The 21,230-nt window shown below is 39.7% G+C and overlaps 2 protein-coding genes across 2 annotated transcripts in view; one reads left to right on the forward strand and one right to left on the reverse strand.

The window, feature by feature from the left end:
* LOC135462699 (U4/U6 small nuclear ribonucleoprotein Prp3-like) overlaps positions 1-16,446 on the reverse strand; it is a 31,488-nt gene extending 15,042 nt beyond the window's left edge. Inside the window, 11 exon segments of the mRNA XM_064739920.1 lie at positions 652-710; positions 1,495-1,596; positions 2,031-2,118; positions 6,749-6,846; positions 8,067-8,160; positions 9,629-9,658; positions 10,713-10,963; positions 11,960-12,070; positions 12,877-12,992; positions 13,938-14,086; positions 16,389-16,446. Of these exon segments, the coding sequence (XP_064595990.1) occupies positions 652-710; positions 1,495-1,596; positions 2,031-2,118; positions 6,749-6,846; positions 8,067-8,160; positions 9,629-9,658; positions 10,713-10,963; positions 11,960-12,070; positions 12,877-12,992; positions 13,938-14,082 (1,094 nt within the window). The 5' untranslated portion in view covers positions 14,083-14,086; positions 16,389-16,446.
* A 166-nt stretch (positions 16,447-16,612) lies between these two features.
* Positions 16,613-19,859, forward strand: LOC135462939 (protein MAK16 homolog A-like). Its single transcript, XM_064740255.1, has 3 exons — positions 16,613-16,756; positions 17,047-17,274; positions 18,335-19,859. Exons 1-3 carry the CDS (start codon positions 16,671-16,673, stop codon positions 18,942-18,944), a joined length of 924 nt encoding a protein of 307 aa, XP_064596325.1. The 5' UTR covers positions 16,613-16,670; the 3' UTR covers positions 18,945-19,859.
* Positions 19,860-21,230: the final 1,371 nt, after the last annotated feature.

Raw genomic sequence — 21,230 nt, forward strand, 5'->3', positions numbered from 1 at the left:
AATAAGATTATGTTTCTCTGCCAAATGAAGAAAATTAAGCCCCAAAAGTTCTGTTTAAAAATTTCATTTTGGAGGTATTTTTATACCTAATAATTACCCCTGTGTATTGTTCATATTTTCTGTCATCGTTCAGAATTTTTTCTGAAATTACATCATTGTTGATGTTGCTCGGAACTTGGTGAACACCCCCGAAGTGCCCCAAGCCCGGTGAACCTTGTCGCTACAGTGTGGGCAAGGTGACATGTACACAGATACTGCATAGCTACTTCAGGCCAGCTTAGTGCTCCTCCCTGCCCCTACACCCACCCACATCCATCCTGTTCCCCACGCCCCCCGCCCCCATTCAACCAGACCCAATCAGTCTGTTCGCCACACAGTTCTTTTAAAACCAGGATTGTCGCTGACATCACCACTACAAGTTATTTAATTTTAGAGAAAAATTTGAAGCCATTTTTACCCCCCAAAAGCAAAATTGAAAAATTGTTTGTACATTAAAAAATTTAAAAAAACACAATAGTGATGTAAGTATCCTTTATGCATGGTTTTAAACAACAAATATTAAAAGACAATATATAAAGAAAAGTAGAATGTGTCCAAACTGTGAAGCTATTGGGTGATACAACAGACGTATGTTTACATCAGAAAACTCACGATTCATTTCTCAGTATGAATTCGTCCCACCATTCCACCCAGGGTACATCACCTTCCTTCTGTAAAGGATATGAAAATGAAACAGGTCCATGTGTACCGTACATGCAATTCATCAAGTTAGTGGTCAACAACAGATGCCACCAACTTTTGAATTTAGAAAACTTCATTTATTTATTTTATTTATTTGATGTTTTACGCTGTATTCAAGAATATTTCACTTATACGGCGGCGGCCAGCATTATGGTGCGAGGAAACCGGACAGTGCCAGGGGAAAACCCATGACCATCCGTAGGTTGCTGCAGACGTTCCCACGTACGGCCGGAGAGGAAGCCAGCATGAGCTGAACTTAAACTCACAGAGACCGCATTGGTGAGAGGCTTCTGGGTCATTACGCTGCGCTAGCGCGCTAACCAACTTAACCACGGAGGCCCCCTTGAAAACTTTAAAAGTAAGTTATGCCATGCCATGTCATGATGTTACCTCAGATATACTATCCTACCAGTTATCTCACACTCTGTCTGACTTTACAATGACATCAAACAACCTTTCATGGCCTCTTGATTCAAATACCTTTTCGCCACCATATAGCTGAAATACTGCCGATGTGGCCTGAAGCCATAATCATTCATTCATTCATTCATTCTACCTTTACAAAGTACACCTACTGTCAGCAACCTGCAGATAGTTGTGGTTTTCCCCTCAGACTGGGCCACGCTTCCTCCCATCATAATGCTGCCCACTGTGGTGTATCACACAGGAATATTCATGTGGCATAAATCACCAATCAAATAATTAAGTTAATGAATGGACATCTCGTTACATCTTAGACATTCATGCACTTACGATTTCCTTTTTAGGAGCGATGGTCGCAAGTTTAGCAGCCGATGCAATCCCTGTTTTCTTGGCAGCTTGAGCGATTTCGTTCTGTAATTTGTCCAGCTGTGCCTGGGATCAAAAGAAAGCAGACAAAAGATATGCACAAGTCAAGACAGCCTAAAAAGGGAGGCAACTCTGAATAAAGGCTGTATTCACTTTAACCAATAAAGTACAATGAAAGCAGATGTGTTTTTGACCCCATGATTTTGGAAATACATGGGCGGGTAGGGTGGGGTTGGTTTACCACTTTACATAATAATTAGCCTTCAACTTTTTATTTCTGCATGGTCGACAAAGACATGTACTTCCTGCATGTTGGATGCTGTAATATAAATCTCCATGGTCAAGTCTTAAGAGCTATTCAAGAGAAAAGTAGATCAAATTTTACATACAATATGAAAAATGTCCTAATGGAACTGAACTGACACCATAGTTCAACACAATTTACTGAAGACTGAAGTCTTCTCTAAGATATGGAAATAGTAGGCCAATCTTCTCCTTACCTTTGTTCTTAATCGTGATGCAATCTGCTGAAATTTTCCAACCTCATGGAATTTGAACCCTCGCTTCTGTCGCTGTGTGGGCTTCAGACTGTTGATACAGACAATTAGATACATCTGGTTGATTCAGACTGTTGATGCAGACAATTAGATACATCTGGTTGATTCAGACTTTTGACACAGACAATTAGATACATCTGGTTGATTCAGACTGTTGATACAGACAATTAGATACATCTGGTTGATTCAGACTGTTGATACAGACAATTAGATACATCTGGTTGATTCAGACTTTTGACACAGACAATTAGATATATCTGGTTGAATCAGATTGTTGACACAGACAATTATGTACATCTGGTTGATTCAGATTGTTGACACAGACAATTATGTACAACTGGTTGATTCAGGCTGTTGATACAGACAATTAGATACATCTGGTTGATTCAGATTGTTGACAGAGACAATTATGTACATGTGGTTGATTCAGACTGTTGACAAAGACAATTATGTACATGTGGTTGATTCAGATTGTTGACACAGACAATTATGTACAACTGGTTGATTCAGACTGTTGACACAGACAATTAGATATATCTGGTTGAATCAGATTGTTGATACAGACAATTAGATACATCTGGTTGATTCAGACTTTTGACACAGACAATTAGATATATCTGGTTGAATCAGATTGTTGACACAGACAATTATGTACATCTGGTTGATTCAGACTGTTGACACAGACAATTATGTACATGTGGTTGATTCAGATTGTTGACACAGACAATTAGATACATCTGGTTGATTCAGACTGCTGATACAGACAATTAGATACATCTGGTTGAATCAGGTTATTGACAGACAATTATGTACATCTGGCTGATTCAGATTGTTGACACAGACAATTAGATACATCTGGTTGAATCAGTTTGTTGACACAGACAATTAGATACATCTGGTTGAATCAGATTGTTGACACAGGCAATTATGTACATCTGGTTGATTCAGACTGTTGATACAGACAATTAGATACATCTGGTTGAATCAGGTTATTGACAGACAATTATGTACATCTGGTTGATTCAGATTGTTGACACAGACAATTAGATACATCTGGTTGAATCAGTTTGTTGACACAGACAATTAGATACATCTGGTTGAATCAGATTGTTGACACAGGCAATTATGTACATCTGGTTGATTCAGATTGTTGACACAGACAATTAGATACATCTGGTTGAATCAGTTTGTTGACACAGACAATTATGTACATGTGGTTGATTCAGACTGTTGACAAAGACAATTATGTACATGTGGTTGATTCAGATTGTTGACACAGACAATTATGTACAACTGGTTGATTCAGACTGTTGACACAGACAATTAGATATATCTGGTTGAATCAGATTGTTGACACAGACAATTACATACATCTGGTTGATTCAGACTGTTGACAAAGACAATTAGATACATCTGGTTGATTCAGACTGTTGACACAGACAATTGCATGGTGTTTTACTCACAATAGTATTATACTGTGTGTCTCAACTGGCTGGTGTTTTACTGACAACAGTATTATATTGTGTGCATCAACTGGCTGGTGTTTTACTCACAATAGTATTATACTGTGGGTCTCAACTGGCTGGTGTTTTACTCACAATAGTATTATACTGTGGGTCTCAACTGGCTGGTGTTTTACTCACAATAGTATTATACTGTGGGTCTCAACTGGCTGGTGTTTTACTGACAACAGTATTATACTGTGGGTCTCAACCGACTGGTGTTTTACTCACAATAGCATCATACTGTGTGTCTCAACCGACTGGTGTTTTACTGACAATAGTATTATACTGTGGGTCTCAACTGGCTGGTGTTTCACTCACAATAGTATTATACTGTGTGTTTCAACTGGCTGGTGTTTTACTGACAATAGTATTATACTGTGTGTCTCAACTGGCTGGTGATTTACTCACAATAGTATTATACTGTGTGTCTCAACCGACTGGTGTTTTACTGACAATAGTATTATACTGTGTGTCTCAACTGGCTGGTGTTTTACTGACAATAGTATTATTCTGTGTGTTTCAACTGGCTAGTGTTTTACTGACAATAGTATTATACTGTGTGTTTCAACTGGCTGGTGTTTTACTCATAATAGTATTATACTGTGTGTCTCAACTGGCTGGTGTTTTACTCACAATAGTATTATACTGTGGGTCTCAACTGGCTGGTGTTTTACTCACAATAGTATTATACTGTGGGTCTCAACTGGTTGGTGTTTTAATCACAATAGCATTATACTGTGTGTCTCAACTGGCTGGTGTTTTACTGACAACAGTATTATACTGTGGGTCTCAACCGACTGGTGTTTTACTCACAATAGCATCATACTGTGTGTCTCAACCGACTGGTGTTTTACTGACAATAGTATTATACTGTGGGTCTCAACTGGCTGGTGTTTCACTCACAATAGTATTATACTGTGTGTTTCAACTGGCTGGTGTTTTACTGACAATAGTATTATACTGTGTGTCTCAACTGGCTGGTGATTTACTCACAATAGTATTATACTGTGTGTCTCAACCGACTGGTGTTTTACTGACAATAGTATTATACTGTGTGTCTCAACTGGCTGGTGTTTTACTGACAATAGTATTATTCTGTGTGTTTCAACTGGCTAGTGTTTTACTCACAATAGTATTATACTGTGTGTTTCAACTGGCTGGTGTTTTACTCATAATAGTATTATACTGTGTGTCTCAACTGGCTGGTGTTTTACTCACAATAGTATTATACTGTGGGTCTCAACTGGCTGGTGTTTCACTCACAATAGTATTATACTGTGTGTTTCAACTGGCTGGTGTTTTACTGACAATAGTATTATACTGTGTGTCTCAACTGGCTGGTGATTTACTCACAATAGTATTATACTGTGTGTCTCAACCGACTGGTGTTTTACTGACAATAGTATTATACTGTGTGTCTCAACTGGCTGGTGTTTTACTGACAATAGTATTATTCTGTATGTTTCAACTGGCTAGTGTTTTACTCACAATAGTATTATACTGTGTGTTTCAACTGGCTGGTGTTTTACTCATAATAGTATTATACTGTGTGTCTCAACTGGCTGGTGTTTTACTCACAATAGTATTATACTGTGGGTCTCAACTGGCTGGTGTTTTACTCACAATAGTATTATACTGTGGGTCTCAACTGGCTGGTGTTTTAATCACAATAGCATTATACTGTGTGTCTCAACCGACTGGTGTTTTACTGACAATAGTATTATACTGTGTGTCTCAACTGGCTGGTGTTTTACTGACAATAGTATTATACTGTGTACTTTTACTGGCTGGTGTTTTACTCACAATATTTGATTTGAAGTGTACATAAAGTAAAACAAATACACATCCCTCAAAAGAAAGGCTACAGAGAACTGTGTCCAGAAATACTTCAAAATATTTTTCATCCATTTATTTCTTACCAAGAATTCCACAAACCCAATTAATTTCTAAGGTGGGTTTTTGGGACAATATTTTCCAAAGGGCTTTTCCCCATTGTTTTGAGAGATTAAAATTCATTAAAGATTATTAGAATGGTCTTAGGATTCATCATCAGCAATGATTTACAGAAAACAACTGTGACCGTAAATAGTGGAAATTCTCATGAAAACACTGATTTATTTATTTATCTGATTGGTGCTTTACGCTATACTCAAGAATATTTCGCTTATACGATGACTGCCTGCATTATGGTGGGAGGAAACCGTGCAGAGCCTGGAGAACACGAAAAAACTTATATGAGATCCGAAATAGCTCTGTACACTATTTTCCCAAGACTGAGGTCTTTTTACAACCTTTTTAATCACTAACTCTCTTTTTTTCAATGGAATTTTTGAACATTTATCGGGAAAATGATGCCAAAAATCATTTGTTTGTTTCACTGAAGATGCAAGCTTCAATTTATTTATTTATTTATTTGATTGGTGCTTTACGCTGTACACAAGAATATTTCATTTATACAACGGAGGCCAGTAGTGTGGTGGTTGGAAACCGGGCAGAGCCCGGGGAAAACCCACGACCATCCACAGGTTGCTGGCAAACCTTCCCACCTACGGCTGGAGAGGAAGCCAGCATGAGCTGGACTTGAACTCACAGCGACCGCATTGATGAGAGGTTCCTGGGTCATTACGCTGTGCTAGCATGCTAATCAACTGAGCCACGGAAGCCCCCAAGATGCAAGCTTCATAAAACTGTGTTTTCAAAATAGTGGTTTCAGAGGTGGTTGAAAAGGATGAACTGCAGTAAGTCCTTCTTATGCCACATCAATAATTCTAAAAAATACTAATGACAATAGTTCTGGTTACAGTTTTGCACAATGCTTTGTCACACAGTGCTTTGTCACACAGCGCTTTGTCACGCAGCGCTTTGTCACAGCGCTTTGTCAAAGTGCTTTGTCACACAGCGCTTTGTCACACAGAAGGCTTTGTCATGCAGTGCTTTGTCACACAGTGCTTTGTCACACAGCATGCTTTGTCACACAGCGCTTTGTCACACTGTGCTTTGTCACACAGCGCTTTGTCGCACAGCACTTTGTCACACAGCACGCTTTGTCACACAGTCAGTCACATCATTTAATATGTTCATCTTAAATCTATAATGACAGTACTTCGGTTAATGGTGGGTGGAAAAAAACTGCCCATCAAATATGTCTAATCTCACCTGACTCTGGGGTCGAAATACTTGGTCTCTGTGAACTCCTCAGGTGGTTTCTCAATAAGACCTTTGAACTGTTCACGGCGTTTGGCACGAATGTTGGCCTAAAATATCAACAGAAATGATTTAGCACGCACAGAAAATTTTATACACCACCATGAAGCTTTAATTCATCATATAAACCTCTCCAATTATCTTATACTGATTTCATTTCACACCAAGCTTATCGACAAGTAAGATGTGCGCTAATGGAGAACACGTAAAACCCCTTCGCACCTGTAATAAGACGATCGATGGGTGTTCATAAAACATATATGAAGTACACCCACACGGCAACGTCACAGAGGAAAACAATGTGTTTTACTGTCATTTGGACCTCCTGTGCAGCCCGTCCTCAAGTCTCTCATTAGGCCCTATGTGTAATTGCTTAATTCATACATTGACTTCGTTAACTAGGTCTATATTTCAGGAATTACAACCAATGAAACATAAAGAACCAAAATTAGTGTTTTCTGGAATTCCTTATTTTGCACTTATATTTGTGATGATGTGTCCAATTTATACCTGTCGTGATGTGTCTGATTTATACCTGTGATGATGTCTGATTTATACCTGTGATGTGTCTGATTTATACTTGTGATGATGTGTCTGATTTATACTTGTAATGATGTCTGATTTATACTTGTGAAGATGTGTCTGATTTATACTTGTGATGATGTGTCTGATTTATACCTGTGATGATGTCTGGTTTATACCTGTGATGTGTCGATTTATACGTGTGATGATGTGTCTGATTTATACCTGTGATGATTAGTCAGATTTACACCTGTGATGATGAATCTGATTTATACTTGCCCAGTAAAAATATCTATACAAGAAGTTTTGGACACAATGAACACGATGTGATTACAGTTCTACCTGAAACACAGTTCATGTTTGTATTTGACCTGAACATTTGTCACAAAAAGTGAATTTTTAGAGGCAAATAATGATCACAGAAGAATACTCTGGGTGATCAATGTTACATTGCTCCAATAAACAATAACAAACAATCCTCAATGCACCTCACAGAAGGTAAAATGAGCAACTTACTTCAGCACAAACAAAATTTGAGGTCAAATACGGTACATAATAAGGAATAAGTGTCCTTATTGGTTCAAAAGTTTGCTGTCAGCAATATCTGTTGTTTTATGTTGTTTCTTGTTTGTTGTTTTAACATCCAATATTGGATGTTTTTGCAGCCATGACAATAGTGCTGCCTCACTGTAAAATGCAGTATCACCATGCCAGACACCTCCCATTGTTGAGGTGACAGGGGTGTTACCTTGAGGGTGGGTGTGTGGTGCTGAAGCTGAATGGCCTGTCCCGTTGTCACGTCGATGGCACGACCCTGTTCATCCAGGATAAGAGGGGAGGGTCTGCAACAAATGAACATGTGCTTTATATTTTTTTAATGTTTTATGTTTTAACAAGGTTTTAATATTTAATACTGTAAAGTACTTATTATTCACTGGAATTTATTTTCACAATTTTCTCCAAAAATATGTTCAAGGGAATTTATTTTCGCATATTTGAGAGAATAGTGAAAAACAAATCTTAAATCTTTCAAGATACAATATGGCTGAAATGATTTAAGCACGTCAAACAGGTATCAACATGGGTGGCTTTAATCCTCCTTTGTTTCCTGCAGTGTCGCTAATCCTCCTGGTCGGGATCAGATATTAAAACAATGGGGGATGGATTATCACTACATAAGAAGATTATTTTCGCACCTACAGCAAGCAGTACTCAAACAAATGTCACTTCTTTACAAATCATTAGTTTTGTACTTTTAAACACCTGGCAAAGTGACCTGTCCCCTTTTGAGCAGTTCAACACAAAACATGAATTTACCATTATCGGCGCCAGTAACTCATTCTTAATCAAGCAACACAGTAAGGTGTGCATTGTTTTCAGTTTTAATCGTCCTCTGTAGCACGTCAGAAACCCCAAACATTGCCGTAGCTGTCAAACGGCCATTGTATTGTTGTACACATTCACAGTGTGTTAGAAGCTCACTCATTAGACCACAGAAAAGACACAGCCAATGCGATAGCGTGTATCAGAGCTACATTCATTAGAAGCCAGCACGTGTTACTATCTACTTTTCTTTCACTTTACGGGTATAGCGAAGATTGATCAAACTAAAGACGAAATGAACTCCCACTTTGTTTTATACCCAGCCTTGGCACCACAGTTTGTATATATTTAAACCATAATTTCCCATCCCTGCTGTTAAAAAATTTAGCTGGCCCGCCTGGCTTTCTTAGTGCAACTCCCATCACCCTGGCAAAGATTTCACTTCATTATTACTACAACCTGTAGTATGTGAGTCAACATTGGATATTTTTTTCCACCAAAATTAGTTCCACGCGAAAGTTAAGTACTTCACAGCACATTTGGTTCGAATGGCGATTGATGCCATGTCCAGGGATATCATTTTCCTACCAGCAAAGGTTAATACATTGATGATTGTTGATAATACATTACAGGCTTCATAATCACCACTGCTTTACTGTACACATAAAAGTCTTCAGAAACCTACCCTTTCAACTGCCAATGGCATAGCGACCCGCATACTTGTGCCAGGGCCTTTTCAGCCAATCATTGATCCTCCTGTACAGGCACATTTTAAACAGCAGTGCATGTATGTCTGTGCATGTGCAGTCTAATGTCACATATCTTATACAACAGTGCATGTATATCTCTGCATGTGCAGTCTAATGTCACACATTTTATACAACAGTGCATGTATGTCTGTGCAAGTGCAGTCTAATGTCACATACATTTTATACAACAGCACATGTGCAGTCTAACGTCACACATATTTTAACATACTGTACTTACTTTGACTGGTCATGCTGAGGAATTACTTTCCTGCAAAACAAAATTTAGCATAATTTATCACTTTTTCCACCCATAAAACTTAAAAAGATGGAATGTTCCGAAGCTTTACACATTTCAACCTGATGAAGTACTGAAGTACTGAAATTTTATGTTCAGTATAAACACTATGCTGATAACCAATTTGGGGTAAATGACCTAAAGTTTTGCCCTGAACCTTGGAAAGGGTATCCCAAGATTTATTGCGTTAGTTGCGGTTCTTACTGACTGGGCACCACAGGAGAGCATCAGGGGTGGTCAGGGGATTATGCTGACAGATCAAGAATGTAATAAACAAGCTCACGCTTCACTGAGCAGTTTGTCAATGCTTCTACCACCAACAGTTCATGTTTTCCTCCATTTTAACCATAATGATTTTAGTACATGCACTTCGCAACAGGGGTGATCGTTTCATTATCGTCATTTCGTGATAAATTAGAATTTGGAGTGATGTGTCAAATATCTGTTTGTAAACTGCAGGGCTCTTCGTAAACAAAGCTGTAGCAGAATTTAGCATACTGTGAATCCATACTTGCAAACTACATGTAGGCCTAACAGCAGACAAGATGAAGATCTAACTGTGACTTAAGCGACAACTACACATATGCGTTTGCACTGCTGCAGCTAAACATTTCTTGTTCATTCTGTTGTAATTTGATAGATTGTCAACTTCTAACCACATTATGTAAACACGAATGCTTGATTTACTTTCTAATTATTTATTTGATTGGTGTTTTACGCCGTACTCAAGAATGTTTCACTTATGTGATGGCAGCCAGCATTATGGTGGGAGGAAACCGGGCAAAGCCCGGGGGAAGCCCACAACCATCCGCAGGGTGCTGACAGACCTTCCCAAGTACAGCAGATTGGTTTTATCAATGTGCAGATGAAAGCTTGTGTAAATACACTTAAAGTCCCAGGACTCAAAATTTCCACATTTCAATTTCAATTTCGATCAGGTGTTTTTTGCTTGTGAAAGGCAAAACAATAATCTTTCAATCTGAAACACATGATCTCTGTTTACAAAACAGAATCTGACAAAACTCACACGGCTGGCTGTGTAGGTATGGAGAAGCCAGCAGAGTTGAGGCCGGCTAGCTGGGACTGTATTCTGGACTGCAACTCTGCTGCTCTTTTGGCCTTCTCCACAGCGTCACTCATCAACGCCTGCGTCTGGCTGAGTGGTGGGATCCCTGGCTCCTTTACAGGCTGTGTGGGAAGCTTTGGGACGAGAGGGGCCCCCAGCTGAACCTTACGGTCATGAATCATTCTCTGGGCAGCTGCCATCATCTCCTTTATCTGATAACGGTTAAATTACTTGATTGATTGACTGAATACAGTTTTTTATTTCTTGATTTATTTCTGAGGTGTTTCATTCAGAACTCTCCAACCTTTTCGCATATGAAAGAGAAATTTTCAGTGCAATGTATGAAGATTTATACTATGACTTTGGAGATGTGACTACATTGGTTGGATTGGCAAATTTTAGTTTCACAAAAAGTATAATCTTATCAGTCTACACAGAATAATGCCTTCAGAATATGCTTCAATAAACACCTCACACACATGCAAAAAGGTTGAAGAGGGACAATACATGTGAATTTCTTTCTGACTTATTTATTTGATCAGTGTTTTACGCCGTACTTAAGAATATTTCACTTATATGACAGCGGCCATTGACATTATGGTGGGTGGAAACCGGGCAGAGCACGGGGTAAACCCACAACCATCCGCACATCGCTGGCAGACCTTACAGCTGGAGAGGAAGCCAGCATGAGCTGGAATTGAACTCACAGCGACCGCATTGGTGAGAGGCACCGGGGTCATTATACTGCGCTAGTGCGCTAACCAACTGAGCCACGGAGGAACCCAATTCCTTTTTGAACTTTTTAGATTTTTGGAACCTTAGCAAAAATATTTGAGCCTGATGATAGTTTGACTGACAAACAATGCCAGTAGGTTTGGTGTTGAAGATAATAATGCTGTGTTGGCGGTATCAGACAATATGTACTTTCAAATAAATGGTTAACATGAAAAAGCTATGTATCATTAAAAGGCGCATACAAATTCCAAAGTGATGTGATGTATTTCCGATAGGCTTCTTCCCTCATGGAAGAAACACAATGTGAACAAAGTTTATAAATCTTAGTGAAGCAGTCTAGATACATCTGGTGGCAATGCCGAAAACTTCGCAGACTGATGGAAGGATAAACGCACGGGCAATTCCGTATTATAATCAAATCTGCAATGAGGGCAAATAAAAAAGACACAGAGCCATGTTGACCACCAGCTGACCTTGTCTGCTGTCAGCTGACCAGGGCTAGAATTCCCTGGACCGGGGATGGCCACGCTCTCGTCGTCATGGAAACGCCTCTTCTTAACCTCTGTCCCTTCTTCACGATCATCCTGAGGATTGAGGGAAAACAAAGGGTGCATGTTGTGTATGTAAATGATAAATACCAATTTTCAATGAAGAATATTTCAGCACAGATGATATAACGAGTCAGCATTTTCAACAACAGTCGGACTCTGAAGTTATTTAAAAAGAATTGACTGAGTTTATCTTTATTTAATGGGAACCAATGCTCAGCTAAGGCCCATGACCAAGATAGGCATAACGACATCCGGATATTGTCTATGGGAAGATATCTCATTACCCATTATTCTGTGATATATCCCACTGAGTTATCCACCCTTTAATAGACAACATCCACATGGAGCTATGCATTGTTTTGCTCTGAAGTTTTAGATTTATTTATTTACTCATGACCATCTGCAGGTTGCTGACGTCCTTCCCACGTAGGGGTGGAGAGAAGGCAGCATGAGTTGGACTTGAACTCACGGTGACCGCATTGGTGATAGGCTCCGGGGTCATTGCGCCACGCTGGCGCGTTAACCCTTTCGGGCATGTTAACCCTTTCGGTCACAGAGCCCCCTCCGAAGTTTTATGCTGCATTTAAATAATTTATATACTTTCACAGTAAAAAGCACCCAGAAATGTGTCTTTTAACAATTAAATAAGAAATTTAATTGCTTAATAGTAGTTCTAGTTACATGTAGCAAGCTCTTAGTGATTAAGTCCATGTTGTCTTTGACAAGGGCTACATATACGTGTAAACCTACAGCAAAACCAGCATGACCAGTGAACTTTCCCATCATTTGACAAGTAAAAATTGCACCACAACAATGCAAATTTACAAAGAAAGCCTGACCTTCCTCCGTTTGCTCCTCGACACTTTATTACTGGCCCTGTACTCGTCTAACACTGCAAAGAGTTTGTCTGCAAATTTTGAGGCTTGGGTGTCATCAAGAATCGTAGACAACTTGTCTGAAAAGTAGAGCAAACAATTTTCAACACAATATATAACTTACATGATAAGGCAGTAATATCCACCAATAGATATGAAGTAGTGGTCATACGAACTGTTTCAATTCTTAAGTCTATCTATCTCCTTGATATGAATGAATGAATGAATAAATGCTTGGGGTTCAACACCAATTCAGTCATACATGATAACAATGTCTCTTTTTTTACGATGTTCCACACAAAATCAAACATCTGAATACACTGATCAATAAATAACCCTATTTTATGGTGAGAAACATCAGTTATGGAGGAACAGATCAGGTTGTCTACACCTGACTTTGGTTTTAGAAAAGTTGAGTGTGAATGATCAGAGCCTTGCCTTTCATAGCTAGCACTCTGCCACCCGCTTGTTGACACCTATGTGTATGTCTTTCAGCATGATTGCTGCTATTCACCACATTAGTTTGGATAGGGCACGGGGATACGACATATGTGGGAACATCAGTAAATCATCTGAGGCAGCTACAAATTCAGATTCTGAAGACTTTTAAAATCTATGCAATCTATTTAGGATACCACTACCTTTTCCTACCAGTACATATTTGGTAGGCCTTGGAATTTGAGGCATGCAGTAACATTCCCACACCTTCACCGTCATGAACCAAAATCTAGGTGTGCTAGCAACACACACCTGGTTTAAAGATTTAAATTTAATACCTTAATAAGTTTAATAAGTTCTAAAATGATTACATAAAAGTGTATTAAATATGAATGAAATCTCCTCTTGTTCCATTTGGTCTGTGTACAACTGCATTGATTACTGGGCTTCGTTAAAATCATAAATAGAGAACATGACTTAATACAATTATTAGCTATATATGCATGTAAAACACTTTCAAACAAACAGTAATACTCACACGCCTGCTCAAAAACAAAGCTGAAGGCCTGTTATGGACAGGTTCTTACCGACTGTTTTGCGTTTGTCATAGCCGCTATCCACACAGTTCAGAGATGCCGTTACCAGTGTTGGCTCACTAAAACCCAGGAACTTCTGTACTGTGATGTCAAGCAGGGGACGTAACTCATCCTGCTCCTTTCTCGACAATGCCATGGTCCTGAAATTATAAATAAAATAGATCAAATGTTAATGTGGGTTAGCAAGCAAAATCAGTGCAGGAAAAAAATGTGCTTATATATTTTATGTGTCTTTCTGATATTGCTAAATATCAAATTCTCAGCTGGTCAATTTCAACATTATTTCAGTCATATCACGATGGTGTCTCCTTGTAGTCAGCTGGTCTCCATCTCCACATATTTATAGTGTTGACTCTCTAGAGTGCCATGCCAAAGACACCAAACGGGACACCCCAGCCCGTCACATTAGACGGACACCATGCCGCCCAGAACTTGGGCCATTCCTTTTATGCTGAGCGACAACCGAAGACAAAGTCTTCATATGACATGATTCAAGACTACACATTTAGCATGTTTAGCCACAAATTGAAAGAAAAATGTTTCAATTCCAATTTTTTCCCAAATTTTCCTATTTTCCTGCCTATTTCTCCCATGTTAATTTTGTCTGAAGAGGCTGTCACACATATACTGCGACATCCCCTTGCCTAAATCTGTGTTGGCCCCGAATCCCAGATAAACCATTCACGAGGTCGTCACTCTATGCACTACAACAGGTCACAGCTGGCACTGACAACCCATAGTAATATTGGGTTAGGCACGATTGTATTAAATGTACACATAGATACTGGACAAAAAAACAAAGCAAGGAACACAACCCTAAGAAAAGTCTTCAGTAGATGTTAGTGGCAGGCTCCACGTCTGCATGTACAATTATCTTATCCCAAATGTACATGCAGACTGTAAATTGGAGATGAGAGCATAAGATGTAGTCGATCTATGCGGGCTGGGATTATACAACTGCCAACCTCATCATAAACTACATGTATCAGTTGAACATGTTCTCACACCTCCAATAAATTATATACAACAGGCTTGCACCCACGAAGACACTGCGAGCCATCACATGAAAAAGGTCAACTGACAGTCACAATGTTACATCAGCTCTCACAGATGACGTAACACTCATCAGACATTTTATGCACCAAGGCAGGAACTGAATCCAACGTGAGAAGCCAGAGTTATGGGATGTTTAGACACACCCAGCTTCCAGTCACATTTCATTGTGGCAGAATCCCCAAAGGGTGCGTTTTGGGATTGCACATCACTGACAGAAAAACCTGACTTCACTATGTGGTTAAGTACACACAATAAGTACACGAATGATGCTGCTGAGTTCTTCAATACTTAGAGCACATTTTCAGTACCAGTATGACTGCATGACTGATTTCAGCACAACTGAGAAGTGACTGCAGTCCAACAAATGTGTGGTCCGTCAAGTTCGCAACAGAATACTGACTGAGAAATTCTTAGGTGGGATACATTATGGTGGTTCTAAGAGTGGTTAGAAAAATATTCTGAGTTATGGACTAGACCTGGAAGACTCCACCTCCTTTTCTTATACCGGCTTAGTGTCGTTAGAGTCTTGACACTTACAATGTTAACTTCGCCCTCAATAGAGGTCCAGGCTGATTCTCTTTCTTATTGAACAAGTCTAACGCATATAACACACCAACCTAAAGACCTGCTTCCCCCACCCACCCCACCGCCACCATATGCATGAATGCTTTCACAGTAAACACTCCTCGGCAAGCGCCGCCATGTTGAGCAGCTACCTGCATGTCCTGCTTCATAGTGGAGTAGTGCAAAGATGGCGGCATTCGCCGAGCAGCGCATACCGTGGAAGCCTTCATGTCTATAATAAATCTATCCAAAATCGAGTAAGGACGTATGGTCGCCGTGCGGTGGGTGGGGAAAGCAGGTCTTTAGCTTGGAGTCTTTTACAAGTGTCAGACTTGTTAGATAACAAAGAGAATTGGTCTGGATCTTCATTGAGTACGAAATCAACACTGTAAGAGTTGTAACTCCAACAACGCTAGGCCAGTGTAAGAAGAGGAGTTGGAATCATTCGGGGCTAGGGAATGGAACAAGGTTACCATCTTTAGTTATAAAGATTAGGCCTAGTGGTAGCTTCTGATAAGTGAAAATGAAATCTAATCACAAAATGGACAAACACAGAATTATATCATTCTCCACTCCACATGAGAAAAGTGTATATGTGGCGAATAACAACTAATGTCACACTGTTATCGTGACTGATTATAAAAGCATGACGGTGAATATTTTGTTGTTGTTGTTGTTGTCGCATGCGATTGCGCCGGCATATAGTTGAACGGTTTCTGCTTAAATGATCTATGCATGAACTATGTATTGACCGACGTCCGGCTTGACAACATAACCGTAAACTATTGTCTCTCAGAACTAAGTGTCAACATCAAGACTTACTGCTTGTGTTTACGGTTGAAAATTTGTAAAGCAGACAGCCACAACGTTGGAGAAGCGTGAAGATGGCGGTGTAAACTGAAAACTTTTTGTGAAACGAATGTTGATTGGATGAATTTTTGGTCTCCGCCAATAAAAGGTTAGATTAGTAATGGCGGAAAGGGAGATAATGTATTTTTATTTCTTTTGTAGAGGGCGCTCGTTGTTTCCGTTTGCGAATACAACGACGACACACGTGGTTGTCGGAAACAAAATTAATGTTGTTGAAGGGAATCCTAGTCGATAATGCAGCACGACGACGTAATTTGGAGCATCATCAATGGTTCCTTTTGTTCCTTTAAGGCTCGAACTAAAAGTCAGAAGTTCTGCAGGTAAAATTTCTTCAATACTCCTAATGATCACACGTCTAACTCACTCGTTCCGATTTCCAGGTGTTTCTGGCTGACACTTCGTTTTTCAGCTGTCTCTAAGATTTGAACTCTGAAGCCATGTAATCTAGTATAACCCTTCATGGACATTCAAACTACTGTAATGGTGTCTTACTGAGCAGCATGTGACAGTTGTGAAGCATCTAGCAAACACTGTCAAGGGTGTCTGACGATAAGTGAACCACTTGAATTCTTGTGTACATGTACATTTTATTTATTTTTTTTTTTCACAGAAATGAGTACAACCTTACGGGACTATGTAACAGACAGTCGTGTCCATTGGCTAACAGTCAGTATGCTACAGTGCGAGAGGAGAAAGGTGTCTGCTACTTGTACATGAAGACTGTGGAGCGGGCGGCGTTCCCACGACGCATGTGGGAGAAAGTGAAATTGTCCAGAAACTACGAGAAGGCTCTGCAGCAAATTGACGAGAATCTGATTTACTGGCAAAGATTTGTAAAGTTAGTCCTTTTTACAGTGCTATCTAAATCCAACATTTTACGCAGCGACGCCAAGTTGTCTTCCAAACAATGTTTCTACCTTGTTCATTTAATTTTTACCAGAACTGAGATCTTAGACATATTATTTATGACGAGCATAAAACCTAAGATAAAACAGATTATTTTATTTCCAGATATACTTAAATTAAAATGGAGAAGGGCAGAATGAGGGTAAAACTATATTACAAGCACATTTTGTTCGAAGAAGATCATTTAGTTAAATATTGCCGCGTAGATGAGGGTCTCCACAAACATATTTATTTGATTGGTGTTTTATGCTGTACTCAAGAATATTTCACTCATACGGCGTCAGCCAGACTTATGGTGAGGAAGACCCATGACAGACGATCCACAGCTAGCAGGCCTTCCCACGTATGACCAAAGAGGAAGCAATCATGAGCAGGACTTGAACTCACAGCAACTGCAAGGATGAAGGCTCCTGGGTCATTGATTTATTTATTTATTTATTTGATTGGTGTTTTACGCCGTACGCAAGAATATTTCACTTATACGACGGCGGCCAGCATTATGGTGGGAGGAAACCAGGCACAGCCCGAGGGAAACCCACGACCATCCGCAGGTTGCTGCCAGACCTTCCCACTTACGGCCGGAGAGGAAGCCAGCATGAGCTGGTCCTGGGCCATTGCACTGCACTGGCATGTTAACTATTAGGCCAACGAGGAACCGCCTCAAACGTATATAAACGTACATACTGCTGTTCTAATAACAACACTAATTTTACCCAACCCCATTAATTCATATCTGTGTATTATGGTCTGTATTGATATGGAGTAACCGTAGTTTATACTCTTGTTCAAGTCCAGCTCATGCTGGCTTTGGCTCGGTTGTACATGGGAAGGTTTGTTCTGCAGATGGTCATTGCCTTCCCCTTAACTGCTGGGTTTCCTCCCACCATAATGCTGGCCACCGTCGTATAAGTGAAATATTGGTGAGTATGGCATAATACACAAAACAAATAAACAAATAACTAGTTTTACTCTTTCTTTTTTTTTTTTTTCAGGCACAAGTGTAAGCAGCGATTCACAAAAATCACCCAGTACTTGATCAGGATTCGAAAGCTGACCTTGAAACGGAAAAGAAAACTCGTACCATTAAATCGAAAAGTTGAGAGACGTGAGAGCCGTCGCGAGGAAAAGGCTTTGGTAGCTGCCAGACTGGATACTGCCATTGAAAAGGAACTTCTCGAGAGACTTAAAGAGGGAACGTATGGAGATATTTACAATTTCCCAGCGACGGCTTTTGATAAAGTTCTGGAAGACGAAGAGGTGTCCAGTGAAGAAGAAACGGAAAAGGAAAATGAACAGGAAGTAGATGGGGCCGCATCTGCTAAGGCGGACATGGGTTCGGCTTCTGATTCTGACAGTGACTCTGGTGAGGTTGAGTACATCGCAGAAGATGAGTTTGATGAAAGTGAGGTGTCAGATTTAGAGGATATGGACAAATTGACTGATCACCATGGTGATGACTCTGAGGAGGACAGCTCTTCAGATGAAGAGGTGAAAACTGTATCTAAATTCAAACAATTGAGGAAAAAGCGTCCGCGAGTGGAAATAGAATACGAGAAAGAGACAGAGCAGCCATCCACATCAAAGGCGAAAATGACTGTTTGATTGATTGACTAACGGCTGAATAATGTGGAGAACATCAGACTGTAAATCTTGTTTGTTGTATATAAGAATCTTTTCTTTCGAGTGAAGTTGATATAATTTGGTGCATCATTACCCAAACTAAACTTCTGTGGATTAGATTTATAATGGATACACTTAAAGGAGATGAAAACTTTAAAAAAATGACACTATAGGCTGAAAAAAGCACCCTTTTTTTTCTATCTGTTGGTGCCTGCTGCATAATTTTGCGATTTTTCCTTGCCATACGCGTAAAGCCTGAAAACGGCAAAGATGGTATAAATCGCTGAGTCCATAGCCTCTTTAACTCCCTGTAATTTATGCTGGGGGTATGTCGCCTCTCAGCCAGTGAGAGTCGTTAAAACTGCCGGTTTGTGCGTGTAAACTTGGAACCTACGTCCAACATTCCGGTTTCCCGATCGTCAAGCGGAAAACGAACTATACCCTTTGCTACATTCTGGGAAGAAGAGTTTTCTCGGAAATGTACAAACTGTACTTCGACGGTTTCCGACGGCAATTTTCCTCCTCACACAGAAGACTTCAGGACTAGTTCTTAGGCAAAATGGAGTCGTCCACAGCAGATTTTGGCGCTGACTTTATTTAAAATATATCAACTTGAGGTACATATTAGAATTTTTTTATGGCATGCACCTGCGAGGAAATGCATACTCTTTTCAGTGGTATTTGATATTTAAATTTTCTTCTCCTTTTAAATGGGTGGTCAGGGCCTCTGTGGCCAAGTGCAAACGCTGGACAATCAATCGGGAGCCTCTCACCAATACGTTTGTGGGGAGTTTTTATCCAGTTCATACTAGTTTCCTCTGTAGTTGTACGTGGGAAGTTCTGCCAGCAAAGAGCGAATGGTTGTGGAATTTCCAAGGGTAGCCGGTTTCCTGCCACCATAATGCTATCCATCATCGTGTAAGTAAAATATTCTTAAGTACGGCATAAAACACCTATCAAATAAATAAATAAAATCAAATACATGTGCATGGTTAATTGTATTTCCTATAACTGCACTTATTAATGGGAATAATCATAGAAATACCAAAGACCATTTCTGAAAAACAACATTTTTCTCTCAATTTTTTTTCCTGGCAACATTGGATCACTGTTCTAAATATATGGTTAAAAACAATATCGCAACAAGTTCACCCAATGTTCCTAAAAAAAGGGGGCATTTTTAGAGACAAAATAAAGTCATTAGGACACCTTTCTAAGGTTAGTGGAAATCTCGGCAAAATGTATTACTTGGTCATGAATGAAACTGTCAGTTACACTAATTCTGAGCTTACATACGAGAACACAAGCCTCTCTAGACCATTGTCTGCGCAGAAGTTTTGCCCTTTAAATCTTAAATGGGTGTCGCGAGTGATACTTACATTTGGCCGGTGTTGCTGCATGTGACAAGAAAGCTACGCAGTTCAAGGCTGCAGGAATTTGGAGATCACTGATCGCCCTCGCCGATAAAAAAAAATTGCCAACCCATGTGTGCCACTTCATCAGCGACCATTTTTTCCCTGTCATCTGGGCTCCAGTTTCTAGACAATTCAATTCAATCTAAATATATGGTGCTTGGCAAGGTGCCAACTGCCCTACATGTATGCTGCAAAGTATAAAACTTGCCAAGCACCATATATTTAGATTTAATTGAATTGTCTATGCTTTCCAGTTCCACTTGTTTGTAAAAGAAAGCTAAAATACGAAGTCAAGGTTATAATACGTCACATCAGCTCGTTTCCGGATGTTCAACAGAAGGAAGGAATTTTTTACTCGCGGGTGAAATTCAGTGTCGTGATTAGAGTGGAAAAACTTACTGTGACGTCAGATTTCCTGAACTCTGACGGTATGGCCTATATTGCCCACCTTAGAATCGAAACATATGAGGGCCTTTAACTGTTTCCACAAAACTAAATGAAAGTATATTTACGCATAGTTTTTAAGTAGTCTATTTAATAATTTCTACTTCGATTTTTGCCTTCGAAGACTTTGCCTTTAAAAGAAGGATCCTCACATAATTGAAGGAAAGTTTCTTACATAATTAATTTTATGTTTAAGTCTTCAAATCCAAACGAAAATTAGTCATAGTTCCTCCATTGAAACAAGAACTTCAACAAAATGCAGTGTGATCTACAGACACCGATGGGTTAGTTGTTTCTCTAAGAGAGGGTAGTTTCTATATCGACCCAAAGCGACGGTCTGTGTACGTTGATAGGTTGGGAGACAGAGTGGGGATTGGTAAAGAAGGCCCACGTGTCGCTCCACCAAAGC

This window comes from Liolophura sinensis, chromosome 2, assembly GCF_032854445.1.
Source record: "Liolophura sinensis isolate JHLJ2023 chromosome 2, CUHK_Ljap_v2, whole genome shotgun sequence".
In the NCBI taxonomy this organism is placed as follows: Eukaryota; Metazoa; Mollusca; class Polyplacophora; order Chitonida; family Chitonidae; genus Liolophura; species Liolophura sinensis.

Coding starts and splice junctions, on each gene's coding strand:
- LOC135462939 (XM_064740255.1), top strand. CDS start 16,671: ATGCAGCACGACGACGTAATTTGGAGCATCATCAATGGTTCCTTTTGT. Junction 16,757..17,046: donor AAAAGTCAGAAGTTCTGCAG/GTAAAATTTCTT, acceptor TTTTTTTCACAG/AAATGAGTACAACCTTACGG. Junction 17,275..18,334: donor TACTGGCAAAGATTTGTAAA/GTTAGTCCTTTT, acceptor TTTTTTTTTCAG/GCACAAGTGTAAGCAGCGAT.